At 35.1% G+C, this 15342-nt stretch overlaps 1 protein-coding gene across 1 annotated transcript; it reads left to right on the plus strand.

Annotated features, from left to right (window-relative positions):
• Positions 1-7724: 7724 nt before the first annotated feature.
• RPL10L (ribosomal protein L10 like) lies at positions 7725-8550 on the plus strand. Its single transcript, XM_077761222.1, has one exon. The coding sequence runs from the start codon at positions 7725-7727 to the stop codon at positions 8430-8432; it is 708 nt and encodes a 235-aa protein (XP_077617348.1). The 3' UTR covers positions 8433-8550.
• Positions 8551-15342: the final 6792 nt, after the last annotated feature.

A 15342-nucleotide genomic window follows, 5' to 3' on the forward strand; every position in this document is an offset into this window, starting at 1 on the left:
AGAAAGTAGGTGGCACCTGGGCGGCTCAGTTGATTAAGGATCAGGCTCTTGATTTCACATCAAGATCTCAAGGTTTGTGGGGTTAAGCCCCATGTCAGGCTTCATGCTGGTGGTGTGGAGCATCCCGGGGATTCTCATGCAAAAATGAGTTGAGGAACTCATGCGAGCATGTGCTTTCTCTCTCCATCTCTGTTTCTCTCTCAAAGTAAATAAATAAATTTTAAAAACACATTAAAAATAAATAAAAAATGTTTGTAAAGAAAGAAAGCAGTATCACCTGCTCAGAAATGAAAAGCCTTTAATAAAATTAATGAAGCTTCAGATTCATAGACATTCACTTACACAGGCCACTTACAAGTCCCGATGACAGGCCTACTAGTGAGTTCACGCAATCTTTTTATACAATTTGCAATCTCTTTTGCATTTCTACTTTCCATCTTTCACACTTTCCCCAAGGTCACACTTTCCCTAAGGTTAACTTGTTAAGATAATTATTTTGATGAACTGAGTTAAGTGATGTAAGGGGAAATATTTTTAAGGATTAAAGAGATACACGTTATCCCTGAGCATAGCATTTCTTATTTTATATACCCAGGAAATGTTGTGGTGATATGGTTCACTTCCACATTGTGATCTTCAAAACTTACTAAATTTTCTAGAAATAACTTGGTAATACCATTTAATTATGTTAAAATGACCTATTCAAATGAATTTTTTAAGGCACTAGTTCTTTTTTTTAATTAAAATACATGCAAGATAATCTACTTCATTCCATAAAGGATACAGGTAGCTTTCAAGTAAGATGGTGAGGAAAGTAAAGTTGTAGGATATTCTCTGCTTCTGAAGGCCTTTAAATTGTCTTTAGAACTATATTAAAACAATAGTTTATACCATCTCAAGGAGAAATAAAAAAACAAGCATCTTCTAGAGTTAGTCAGTATTCTACAGACTCTCTTACTATCCTTTAAACAGTTAAAAACTCTTATTTCTTTGAAATTAAGACTTACCAAAAATTGACAGGTCATGGGTTTCTTTTACTTATCTTAATTCATGTTGCTTCATGCATCATACATTTTTTAATGCTGGTCACTGGCACTATTTGTGGCTAATTCACATTTTGCTACTTGAATGACTGATGGGAAGCCTTATTGTAAAATATTACTTTGTCAAAAGTAGCAAGCCTTTATGACCAATTAGCTACTGGACGTTGATCTCCAGTTAAATCAATTAGTAAGTTGCAGCCGCTTTTGCTATAGCTCTATAGTAGTACTTCATGAACATAGACAACCAGGAAGAAAATCTATCTGTCCATATTACCATATAATAAAATGCACTTTCCATTATTAAAATAATATGAAGTATATTTGTTCTTACAGAAAATGCTTAAGCAATACAAAAATCAGGACATAAAAATGGTACATATAAAATCATTGTTAAGAAAACAAATCCAAATCTTAATAACCTATATCTCCATATTTTTGTCATACCTATATGCTAATTCTTCAATAAATATGCATTATATATATGTATGTATTATATTTAGCACCTTAAATTTTTTAAGTTTATTTATTTTGAGAGAGACAGAGATAGTGCAAGTTGGGGAGGGGAAGAAAGAAAAGGAGAGAGGGAGAATCTGAAACAGGCTCTGTGCTGGCAGACATAGGGCTCGAACTCACAGAACTGTGAGAACCATGACCTGAGTCAAAACCAAGAATCAGGAGTGCCTGGGTGGCTTAGTCGGTTAAGCGTCCGACTTTCGCTTAGGTNACAAAGCCACCCAGGCACCCCATGCATTATGTTTTTTAAGAAAGAAAAAACAATGACTTTTTGAGACAATCTTTAGTTCTTGTTAACCTGTTATATTTCAAATCTACTAGGCACTACAAACTAGGTTTCCATTCTTCTTCATGTTGCAGTGCCCCACTATTTATACATGGTTTATTAGGTCTGTGAGGGTGAAGAATGGAAATTTCAGAGAGTTTGTGATAACTACAAACTTTAAAGACACAGTACCCAAGATTTTCCTCATTTCTGACATTGGCTGCAAGATTGGCGGGTTCCTCCAGCCAACCTCAGGTTTGATAATTCACTGTTAAGTACTCACAGAATTCACTGAAGGCATTTATGCTCATGGTTATAGTTTTTTTGTTTGTTTGTTTGTTTTTGTTTTTGTTTTTGTTTACAGGGAAAGAACACAGATTTCAATCAGCCAGGCAAAGTAGTATATTGGGTAAAGTCTGGGAGAATTATCAAACCATGGAATGTCCATTGTCTTCTTATTACTGAATTAGGATAAATTACTCTTTTAACATTAATTTGTGATAATAGGTATAGGAAACCAACCAGAAGAACTTGTCTAAGCCCCAGTGTTCAGAGTTTTTCTGAGACTCCATTATGTAGTCATGACTGATTGCCTGTGCAAGTGCTAAGTGTAAGTCTCCAAGTCAACTAATACCACTTACTCAATGACCTACATCACATTTTTTGGGTTTGTTTTTTTTTTTGGCGTTGTCAGCCCTCAACCTAAATCACATTGCTAGACTATCTAGCATCACCAAATTCCCCAGGCAAAGAGAAGACACTAGAAGTTACTTCCCAGAAGCTTTGACCAAGATCAAATTTTTTACAGAGACTAAGCTGATCAATAATATAGTGGTTTACAATGTATCCCCCAAAATAGGGCATTTTATTTCTAATCTAGTCCTCAGTATTTGCTGATATAGAGAAAGCCCAAAATAAGAATGGGTTAAAATGTTTGACAGGTGAGGCAAAGCTTTTAAAAAAGCCTTCCAAAATCATTTTATCAATCAGAATACTTATCTCATAATTAAATAACCCTTACATCTAATCCCTAAGGTTGACTGTTCACTTTCTTTAAGAAGAAGATCTATTCAGGGGATAAAGAGGTTGTCCATTAAACATACAAGATTCATTTAACCTTAAATACAATTGAGTGTTATGATATAAATTATTAAATAATATCAACATTTAACCAAATACTTGCTTCATGCATGTCTGTAATCCTAGTAAAACACATAAGCTACATGCCATTGGCAAGAAACTCGGTCAGCAAGGGAGATAATAACATGGCTTTCAATAGTATGCCTTTTAAATAAATAGACAAGGACTTTAAAGTACAGGAAGCCCATGCACTCAGTATGTGGGAAGACAAGACTAACACATGCACCCATTCTCAGATCAGCATTTCTCAAATCTTCAGATTGGATTAAGCCCTTTTAAGACAGAAGGGCTTTTAAATACATATGTAGATTCTTTGTATTGATTTATCTTTAGTATAGCATTTTTATTATTATGCTTTATTATAGCATCTTTATTATTTATTATAAAGTAATATCCTTCTAATAAAATTACTTAAGCATTTATTATAAAACTACACATCAATTACTGTATAAAACTGATTAATGGCTTATAAATTTTGCACAAGTATGAAACCTAACCAAGTAAATGAGTAAAAAATTACTAAAGATCAATCAAATTATAATGCACATATTTATGTTACATCTCCTTGATTTAATCCTCACCCATTTTTTCTAATTTTCTGGAACAATGTAAAAAGATCAGTCATTTGGGGGATATATACTATATATACTATGCTACCCAAGCATGAAGGTAAGTTTACAAAGTTCCTATATGCAAAATATCAGCCAAAAAAGTAAATGCCCTAGACATCTGGGACTAAACATTTAAAATCATCCGACTATATTTCTATTCAGAATATTTGCATTTGTCAAATATATAAAGAAACCACTGTGAAACAGGTACATGAGAGGTAGGCAGCATGACCGCTCATTAGCCATGACAATAGACATAATCAGCTGACTTTGAAGAAAAGGCCAGCCATAACCATGACTCTTACATTCACTACTCAAGTCCAGGAAAATATCAAGTTGCCCATGTAGGCTATCAAAAAATTTTGAGATTACAGCTCCCAGTCTAAAGTTACTAAGAAACACAGATGGAAATGACTGTTCATCATCAGTGGAGACTTTATACCTCATTGAGAGCCCAAAAGGGAACATGATTTCTGAATCACAATATACTCTCAAATACCAAGTAATGAGACACTACATAATGACTCAGTGATCAACAATGCAGACAGTTCCAGCAGTAGGAGAGGACATATAGGGTGCATGTCAGTATTAGTATAATAGACTTCAATGCATAGTCCTCTGAGAACTCCAGGATTAGCTTTTTGTGAAATGATGTATTACAATATTAAAGAAGGAAAGAAAGTGTTGCATTGAATTGATAGATAGGACTGTTCTTTTCCAATCTTTGCATGAAGGCAGAAGCTAACTCTAATTTGATTGCCTAGTGTTAATTCTAGGTAATGCTTTGATAGATGTCTAATCAACAAGTACAGGGGTGTATGTTGTTTTATTGTGCTTCACAGAAACTGGTTTTTTTGTTTTGTTTTGTTTTGTTTTTACAAATTAGAGGTTTGTGGGAACTTTGTGTTGAGCAAGTTTATTGGTGTCATTTATCCAACATCATTTGTTCACTTTCTCTCTCTGTTTCACATTTCAGTAATTTTCAGAATATTGAAAACTTTTTCACTATTATACTTATTATGGTTATCTGTGTTCAGTGATTGTAATTCACTGAAAGGTCAGGTGATGGTTAGCAATTTTTAGCAATATTTTTAAATAAGGTTTGTACATTTTTTAGACCAAATGGCATTTCACACTTAATAGGGTAGTGGGCACATAGTATGCTATAGTATAGTATAGTGTAAACCTAACCTTTGTATGCACTGGGAAGCTAAAACATTCATTTGACTCACTTTATTAGAATATTCACTTTGTTGTAGTGGTCTGGACCGGATCTCCCAATATTTCTGAAGTATGTCAGTGTAGAAAATTTCAGACCTCTTATACAGGGGTTGTGGGATAAGAAAAAGAAACCATGGAGGAAAGAATTCTTCATGGCCAAAGCTGAATCAAGTCTAAACATATTTACCTGGCTCCTTTCTAAGAGCTGCTAGAAATTCTCTCCCACCCATTCCCAAAATTATTTTTTCAGATTATGCATTATTAGCTTTAGCCAATTTGTTATTTCTGTTTTTCCTGGGTATGCACAGCTAAATGGTAGCATACTGGAGTTGATTAACAGTGGCTCACAAGAGCTGATTATGTGCATCTGTCCCCATCTTCATGTTCACTGATACCACATTGGTGATTGGAATTGATGATGGAGAGGAAAGATAGGGGGATACTCAGATTTTTGGAATTGATGGAGGGGAATGCTTTTAACATTTAAATAGAATAGTGCAGCTCATGCATTTTTCACAGGGTCTCCTGTAATACTCAAAAGGCTAGGGAAATGGAGAATCCTAATCTACCTCCCACCTTCTCTTCTTGCCCTCTGAATCTGTCCTGCAACTGTAAGGGGCCTCATGTATAAGTGTGGTAGAGTGACCAACCTTTACACTTTGCCAGGGACTACAGGTTTTAGAGGATATAGAACTTCAGGGCTAAAGTTGGTACAATTCCAGAAAACCAGGAATGGTCACCTTTTGGAGGAGGGAGAAAGGATTCTGCCAGCAGGCCCTGATAACAACACAACTTCTGTTGGTCAGAGAGTTCTAGGGTTTTGAAAACCCAAAGCATGACCTAGAAAAGTGTGACTGTGTGATGGCACATGGACTCTGTTTGGTTCTATTCCTTTTACCTTGCAGACTCCTTTTCCCCAGAACTACAATAGTTTTGAGGCATGTCATAATAGAAGCAAGTACAAACATGTTTATAAAGTAACATACTGAAAGTATGTTCAAGCCTTCCTCATTTCTTTTCTTCAATCTTGCAAAGCCTTCCTTCCTGATCTCCCTGTACCTATTTTTTGCCTCTTCCAGTCTGTCAACCATATTGTATATAACAAGATTGATAAAACCTGTGTAAAGCTCTTCAGTGGTCTTGAGCAAAAGAGGACAATCCTTAATTTGGTAAAATGAGACTGTATGATATACAAGGCATGCCTCACACACATACAACGCTCACATTATGCCACCCACACTCTCACTCATAGTCATACTGGCCTTACTTTAGTTCCTTAAATGGTTCAGGTTCTTCCCTTCTTCAGAGTCTTTGCACAGGCCAAGCCCCATGTGCCACATCACTATATGAAGTCTCTTTCCTGATAAGGTTGTCCCTGTCCATTCCTTAGTCGAGTTCAGGGCCTCATCCCAGGCTCTCAGGGCTCACTCTGCTTTCCCTTTTTGGCACATTTTGTACTTAGTAATATGATGATATATTATTTGAGGAGCATCCAAATCCTCTACTACACCTATAAACTCACTGAGGACAATACAACTTTTCTCATTGTCTCTTTTCCATATTCAGGCTTAGATAGTAAATAGAAATGATTTGAGGAAAATGGGAAGGTAGAAATAAAGGAAGAAAGTAGAAGTAAGCAACTTTAACATAATATGAGAAAGTTCTCTAAACTGGGAGTTAAAATTTTTTTTGAATTTATTTATTTTGAGAGAGACAGAGAGCATAAGCAGGTGAGGGGCAGAAGGAGAGAGGGAGAAACCCAAGCAGCCTCTGTGCACTGACTGCAGCGGTGCTACAACTCACAAAATGGTGAGATGATGATCTGAGCTGAAGTTGAGGCAGACATTTAACCAACTGAGCCACCCAAGTGCCCCTAAATTGGGAGTTTTAATAATTCTATCTGATATGGATATTTTGTAAAACCTCACTCATTTTAAAGATAGGAGTTATTTTGTCACAACTTATTTGATTCCATTTTAAAAAGAAAGCATTAGCAGAGTGTATTTACACTGGGAAGACTTTGTGTCATGATGTCCTCGATTTATGAAAGAGCACTGAGGAATCAAAAAAACCTGCAAAAATTAAAGTAGAGATTATAGAGTATTTGTAAATTCTCTTTCTCTCTTTCATTTTCCTCCTTCCCACATTCTGATCCTGATCATAAAACTTTTATAAAATCCCATGTCAGAAGGAAAAAAAGGAATTACACTCACCTTCAGTAAGGTATAAAAGATTAATAAAGCATAAGCAGTTATTCTTCTATATAGTTTCTAGCAGATATAATACTTAAAAATGCAAATACCCATAAGTTACAAAATTCAATTGGTATTTCAATTTTGTGGATGCCATTCTGATAATCCGATCATTCCATATGGCCAAATAAAATTACCAAAATTTTGTGTTCCTAAAGCAATTATTAAGCAATATACACAATAGATATCTCTGTTTACACTCTACTCTCATCTCTTTGAACCTTATCAAAGAGCTTACACAAAGAAACCATTTTACCTAGAGAAGGAAACCACACCCTTTGAGAAATAACAAGTGATCTTTAAGTGCTGGCGGAAAATAAGAGCCCTGCAAAACTATTTAGACAAACTACACAAAAAGTATATTGCATAGCTGGAGACACCTTTCTTATTTGAACTCTAGGAAAATACGTCTTTTATACTTATGACAAAGCCTAGGGCCAAAGATGGTCAGCCAGGTAAGAAAAGGGTTTCTAGGGCCATTCTGGCAAAGTCCATTTCTAGGCAGCCCGCAGGAGAGCATACCTAGCCACTCTCTGCTCTGCGCATGTGACAAGTTGTACCAACAAAGGTGTACAGTGTTACTGTCTCTATGGTAGGGACATCCTGAAAGAGTGTCTTCACGCAGTCACGGGGACTCTATGGTTCCCATGCGGGAAGATGGGCAATTTTAGGAAAGCGCATGCGTAGGCGTGACAGCCGTTGCTTCGTTTTCTTCAACACCCTACGAGTTTCGGCTGTTGCCATGGGCCGCAGACCAGCTCGCTGTTACCGGTACTGTAAAAACAAGCCATATCCAAAGTCTCGTTTCTGCAGAGGTGTTCCTGATGCCAAGATCCGCATCTTTGACCTGGGTCGCAAGAAGGCAAAAGTCGATGAGTTCCCACTCTGTGGCCACATGGTGTCTGATGAATATGAGCAGCTCTCCTCTGAAGCCCTGGAGGCCGCTCGAATTTGTGCCAACAAGTATATGGTGAAAAGTTGCGGCAAAGATGGCTTTCACATTCGAGTGCGGCTTCATCCCTTCCATGTCATCCGCATCAACAAGATGTTGTCCTGTGCTGGAGCTGACAGGCTCCAGACAGGCATGCGAGGTGCCTTTGGAAAGCCCCAGGGCACAGTGGCCAGAGTCCATATTGGCCAAGTCATCATGTCCATCCGCACCAAACTTCAGAATAAGGAACACGTGATTGAAGCCTTACGCAGGGCCAAGTTCAAGTTCCCTGGCCGCCAGAAGATCCATATCTCCAAGAAGTGGGGCTTTACCAAGTTTAATGCTAATGAATTTGAAGACAAAGTGGCTAAGAAGCGTCTCATCCCAGACGGTTGTGGAGTCAAATACGTTCCCAATCGTGGCCTTCTGGACAAGTGGCGAGCTCTGCACTCCTGAGGTCTTTGACAGCACTGATTTCGTTGGCCATGCCGGTCTCACATATTCACCAATAAATTTCATTTACTGATAAAAATAGGTATTTTTTAAGTATTTTAACTATTTTAAAATGTTTGTCCAATTTTTAGAATATAGACAATGTGAGAAATAGTTTTATATTAAAAAAGAGTTTTAATGGTGAATGATACTTTTCCTCAAGTATGAATGAAACAATTTGTATGTAATTTACAGAGAAAGTTACTGCAATTCTAATCCAAACACTTTTAATTTGGGAGATTGTAAGGAAATAGCTAGAAAAAAAAATCCAAGATTTGTAGAGAAAAAAATCATTATTGTTTATGGAAAATAAACAAAGGATGAAAATAATGATATTTATTAGTGATATTTCAACTGTAATGTCTTTGAAACTAAAAAAAAAAAGTCTGTTCTTAAACTTGTTGGTTATGTTTTCCTTGTAAATTTCTGCACATTGATTTTAGAATTTTGTATCACCTCCAATTATCAGTATTTGGACAGTTGCTTGTGACTGTAAAAGGTTTCTTCAGACAAGCCTTACATTATCTCACACTCAGGAGACAACAGTCCAATCTTCCCTTCATCACAGAAAGGTCATAGGTTGACAACAGAGTTCACATTGCTTGTATTGGAGTCCCAGCAGAACCACCAGAAAAGAAAAAATGACACCAAATCAACTATCTGTGCTCTAAAAGGACCCTAGAGAAACTTTACAATCTGTAGCTGCTTGCCCTAAATTAGAGTTGCATTGATCATACAGGTGTTTTTGTTGTTTGCTTCAATTTATTTTGGAAACTACATAAGCTAAAATTATTGAGTCTGTGTTATATTTTAAAAATTCTGGTTACTTTAAGTTATTTAGTCTTCTAAATCTCAATCTTGCCAACATTGCCTCACCTTTTGGAAACTAACCACTCATTTTCAGGTTCAACACACTGTGTGAAAGCAACAAAGAGAGTATTTAACAGTATTGAGAGATGCACTTATTAAATTATTTCCATTTACTTAAAAAATTCCTTTGTGAAACCTAGAATTTTGCATATGGAAATATTTTTAGGCTCCTACCATAAGATATGTCCTACTTGTATATTTTAAAGCAAGGCTGCTGTATTAAGTTACAATAATTTCCATATTATATGTGAGAAACTTAATAGTAAATAATATGAATATATATAAAGAGTTCTTCCACCTTACGAAGCACTTTCCTTGATGTATTTTACTTGATGCTTTAAAATTCCTCAAGGTTTCTAGGAAATAAAGTACTGTGCAGATCTTCTGACTCCTATCTAGTCTTGTTTACTTTTTGCCACACTGTCTTTCAAAATGAAAACTCATATCGAAATGTGAAACATAACAAAACAGTCCCTTAGTTACCTGTGTTTTTTTTTTAAATTTTTTAAGTTTATTTATTTTGAGATAGAGGGAGAGAGAGAAAGCATATGTATGAGAGTGAGGCAGGGGAGGCGCAGAGAGAGGAGAAAGAGAATTCCAAGCAGGCTCTACAAGCTCTCAGTGCAAAGCCAGATACGGGGCTCAAACTCACGAACTGTGAGATCATGACCTGAGCCGAAATCAACTGAGCCATCCAGGCGCCCTAGTTACTGTGTTAATATAACAATGATGCAGCTTTTAAAATATTTTTGATCTTCATTATTCACTCCTCTCTATGATCTCAAACTTCTCAAAAGTCTTGACCTTCAAACTTGGAACTCTGCACTTACTAAATACAGGAAGGGAGCTAAGGAAAAGCCAATGAACATTCTTATCTTCAGGGACTGGTAACTATGATTATTTATACATATCAATATGTAGATGAAAAGAAAATGAAAGATTAAAAATAATTATACTAAAAACTGGTAGGTAGGTGTCATTAAGACTTATTATTTGATTTCTCCTATAGTTTTCTCTTATAAGTTATTATATGAAATTCATTTCCTTTAATGTTGATAGAAGAACACTTTCACTTGTTTAAACAACAATGCTATTATGCCTCTATGCCATGATTTTATTTTTCTGTTTTCTGCTCATTCTAGTTATTAACAGATTGATGAGAAGACAGTTGAGGTGAAGAATGATTTGATTATATTCTTTTTGCAGACCTCATCATTATTTCTAAATTTCTATTCAAAATGGAAAATTTAATTTGGGAACATATTACAAATTCATATATTCATGTACTACTGCAATGAAACAGAGCTATCCGCTCTTTTCAAAAAAAAAAAAGAAAAACACGTACAGTTAACTAAATTCAAGTAAATACTGCCTTCTAAAACTCTTTGATTTGAGTTTCCAGGTTTTATGGAAAATAGTGACTGATTCAGAAAATGATTAAAACTTCAATTGGACCATGCATCATTATCAATTCAGTTTGGAAAAGTAAATTCCACAAATGATCATTATATACTCTACCATTTCTACCCCCTTCAAAGTATGCAGTTCTACTAAACATCTATAGCCTAAAGTCCTTAATTTTTATAAAATTATACACTGTTCTGGCACGAATTGGATGTCACTAACATTAGCATTTTACTTCTAGTTTAGCATCTTGGTACTGCCTACCCTGACAAAATTCAAGACTTTCTGATTCTTAGAGTGTCACCATGGACCTAAGGGTTAAACTGGGAGATCATTAAGCTCAATCGTCTCCTGTCTTTATATTAATGACATAGATTTGAGGTATTTCTTAGAGTAGTAACTTCAGTGCTTTCATAAAAATACTTTTTAAAAAAAGTAATGCAGAAAATAATGAATAAAATCAAAGTAAATTAAATTACACCATCAATAATAATTCTAAGTGAAGCCACTGTCATGCTTAACAGTGGATAATAAGGGAAGTGCTAGCATTAGGACAACTGAATTTGAATCTCAGTTTCCCCACATACTGGGGCAAATTACTTAGTATCACCATTACTTAATTTTCTCAACTGCAAAATGAGGTTAAGACACTACAGATTATAAGATTGTTTTAGGATTGAATTAGATAATTCACTGAGAAAATGAATAGGATTATGCCTTGCACATATTAAGTATACAAAATTAGTGTCAATTTATAGGTTAATATTCATGTTATCATTACTTCATTTGCTCCTGCCTCACTGCTTCTTAGCCTATGATTTGTGTTGCTTGTCGTGTTATTTTTTCATAATTTACAATGTTAATATCCTGTTTGGCAACCATTATTCCCAATTGTCTAATCTGAATTCTAGACTTAATTACATTTAATATTCTGATTTTAGTTTTTCTTATTTTTTAACTTTAGTTTTGTAATTTCCACTTTCATATTATTCTATTTGGGTGTCTATTCTTGGAGCTCCTTTTGAAAAAGTGTAATTGGACACTACTCATTATTCTTTACGTAGTAACTCACTTACGGAGATTTCCTTTATTTCCTTTTTTTCCCTCTACAGAATGAACTTTTTATCTATCTTACCCACATTTTCCATTCAATATTTCTTTGTTCCTTCCTTCTTTTTTTCCATTTTTTCAAAAGAATGATTATATGGTTTTTCATGGCATTATTTTCATGCTGCTTACATGTCATAGTAGATTGTTCTACCAGACCTATTTAATCTAACAGATTGTATGTAAATTTCTTTAGTCGCCCTTCCACAAAGGTTTTTTTTTTTTTTTTCTTCATTTAGTCTTCTTTCTAGTTTCAGTAATTTGAAGACTGGATTACTTCAAAGTAATGGATACTTTGTGGGATACTACCCACTTTTCCATGGCTTCAGGGTGAGAAGCTAGGGGAAGGAGGGAACATGAAAGGTTAATTATAGACATTTACAGATGCTAGATTCTGACTCAACTTCTGAGATCTGATTAAATATTCTGCACCCAAGCTTACTCCTTGAAGCCAGGTGTGCAGGCTACCTTTTCTGCTGTGGTGTATTTCTTATATTTGTCCCTGGTCTGCTCAGTGTCGAACACCGGGAAATGGTGAGCCAAAGCGTGAGCATCTTTGGCGTTGGTTGAGATTCCACCTGTCAATGGATTTTCATACAATTTTCCCTTGTGTAGTTCCTTATAGCTTTAGTACATTTCTCTCCATTTAGGGCATTAGTGAAACATTTTTAAATCTCATGTTTCTTTAGGAATGTTTGTAGGAGTTTTGAGACTTTTGAAGAGGTGAATTTCATAAATGGTCATTAAATAGTCCACTATTTCTCTCCATTCTACAAAATATGGAATTATACTAAAATCAGCCAGAGATCCTTAATTTAGAAAAATATAGCTCTGGGATATTAGAAGAGAATACCATCTTCATTTTATGCCATCTTTTCTCCAAAATTTATGATATGCATATGACATGATGTCTTTCATGGTAGTTTTTGACTGTATTTATTCTCTCCTGCTCTAAGAAGCTGGAAATACTAGTCTAGGCTACACCAAAGGAATAGACAGGAGGTTTGAGTAGGATAGGTGAAAATTTTAATAATTAAAAGTGAGAAGTTATGGATGAGCCTTATCTATCATTAAGGATACTGATAGATAAGAGCTTCAAGGAGCACAGGAGGTAGTTATTCTTTTTTTTTTTTTTTAATATTTTTATTTATTTCTAGGAGAGAGAGAGAAAGACAGCGCGAGCAGGGGAGGGTCAGAGAGAGGGAGTCACAGACTGAAACAGGCTCCAGACTCTGAGCTGGCAGTCAGCACAGAGCCCGACGCGGGGCTCGAACCCACGAACCGCGAGATCATGACCTAAGCGAAAGTCGGACGCTTAACCGACTAAGCCACCCAGGCGCCCCAGGAGGTAGTTATTCTTGGAAAACAAAAATTTATGTTCACTTCAATGTTTCTTCCTGTCAAACCAGGAGAAACCAATTGATGAAAAAGTCCACAAACCATTCTGGTAAATGCCTGAATTATTAAAACTTAGAAGATGCTGAAATTGCACCAGATTAAAACCCCATTCAACATAAACTTCTATACCATTTCCAAAAAACTTCTTTACCACTTAACTGTGATCTCTCTACTTTTCTGCCCCATATAATCACCTTAAATATGAACATACTTTAAATTCACATTATATATATGTATATATATATAATANGCTTCAATTTATACCAATATTCTCAAATTGCATGCCGATTTTTGAGACAAAACGGGATTATCAATAAAATTATAATTTTATGTTTCATATGTTTTTCAATATATTATAAAACAATTGAAAGTTATCATAATAAAATAGTCTAGAAAGTACAAGCCTACTTTATCTGAAAGCAAAGTTGAGATTTTGGAAACCTGATTCTTTTCTTTTTTTTTTTTTTAAATTTTTATTTATTTCTAGGAGAGAGAGAGAGACAGCGTGAGCAGGGGAGGGTCAGAGAGAGAGGGAGATACAGACTCTGAAATAGGCTCCAGGCTCTGAGCTGGCAGTCAGCACAGAGCCCGACGCGGGGCTCGAACCCACGAACTGCGAGATCATGACCTAAGCGAAAGTCGGACACTTAACCGACTAAGCCACCCAGGCGCCCCAGGAAACCTGATTCTTAACTACAGCTAATGACATTTTATCTGGCAAATACCACCAGTACTTATTTGCTGAATTAGTGAATTTGAGGTATATAGATGCTACAACTTCAGAAAATCATTTGAAATCACATAACAGATTTGAAGAGGCTTTTGCCTTAAGATGTAGTATTACTACTTTTAGATATCTATGTTAGAAAATTATCATCATACGGATCAAGAGACATATGTAAGAGCTTTTACATCATAGTTCAAAATAACAACAACAACAACAACAACAACCCCAAAACTAATTTCCATAAAAAGGAGAATGAATAAATCAATTGGGGTATATTTACAATGGGAAACACTATAAAGAGTGAAAATAAATAACCTACAGCTACAGCCAACATCATAGATAAGTTTCAGAAATAAAATGTTGAATGAAAAAAAGAAAGTAAGACTCTAAACAATGTAATGTCTTTTTTAAAAGCTCAAGACAAAATTAGAGGAAATATTGTGTGTATATAAAGAAATATGTGATGAATCTAGTTTTCTAAGAAAATACCAAATCACAAAAACAAAGGCTAGTGTTTACATGGGTGGGACACAGAGGATACTCAGATTAGATTAGATTCAATAATATTAGTGTTGTTCTCATTTACATTTTGGAGTATGAGTTCAAGGATATTTTATTATCACAATTGAAAAAAGTACAAACCTGTGGCAGACAGACTTTTAAGTAGCCCTTTTGATCCCTGCCTCCAAATATTTCATGTCCACGTGTTAATCTCTTCTTGAGTATGGGTAGGGCCTCTGACTTGCTTCTAACTAATAAAATATGACAAAAGTGATGGGCCGTCACTCCCAGGACTATGTTATAAAGCAAGTTCTTGCAGCTCATTATCTTCAGTATGTCAGGGCTAATCTAGGAACTCTCCTCTTCTATATAAATTTGATAAACGACTTGTCAAATCACCAAGTTCAATTGCCCTTACAAAATTCCTGATGTGATTTTTATTGAATTTATATTAACTCTATTGAGTAATCTGATAAGAAATAACATCTTTATAAAAATGATTCTTCCTATTTATGAAGTAAATCTCTAAATTTATTAGGTCTCTGTTAATGTTTTTCAATATATTCTTATAATTTTCTCCATTATTGTTTTGTCCATCTTTTGTTAGATTTGCATTTAGATGCCTTATGTTCTTTTGTTGACATTTAAAAAATCATCTTTATTATATTTGAAGTGTGTTCTTTTATTAACTCTTTATGCTGACATACTTGCATATTTCATATATGCATATCATCTGCTAATATTGTTGTGTCTCATGCTTTCCAATGTTTATATTTTAATACATTTGTTAATTCTTTTTGTACTAAAATCTTCAATATGATCTGAATAGAAATGGTAGGAGCAAATAATTTTCTTAGATTAATCCTG

This window comes from Crocuta crocuta, unplaced genomic scaffold (assembly GCF_008692635.1).
Source record: "Crocuta crocuta isolate KB4526 unplaced genomic scaffold, BGI_CrCroc_1.0 scaffold163, whole genome shotgun sequence".
NCBI classification, from domain to species: domain Eukaryota; kingdom Metazoa; phylum Chordata; class Mammalia; order Carnivora; family Hyaenidae; genus Crocuta; species Crocuta crocuta.

Bases quoted from the DNA above. Each gene is read 5' to 3' on its own strand.
- RPL10L (XM_077761222.1), top strand. From the start codon at position 7,725: ATGCGTAGGCGTGACAGCCGTTGCTTCGTTTTCTTCAACACCCTACGA.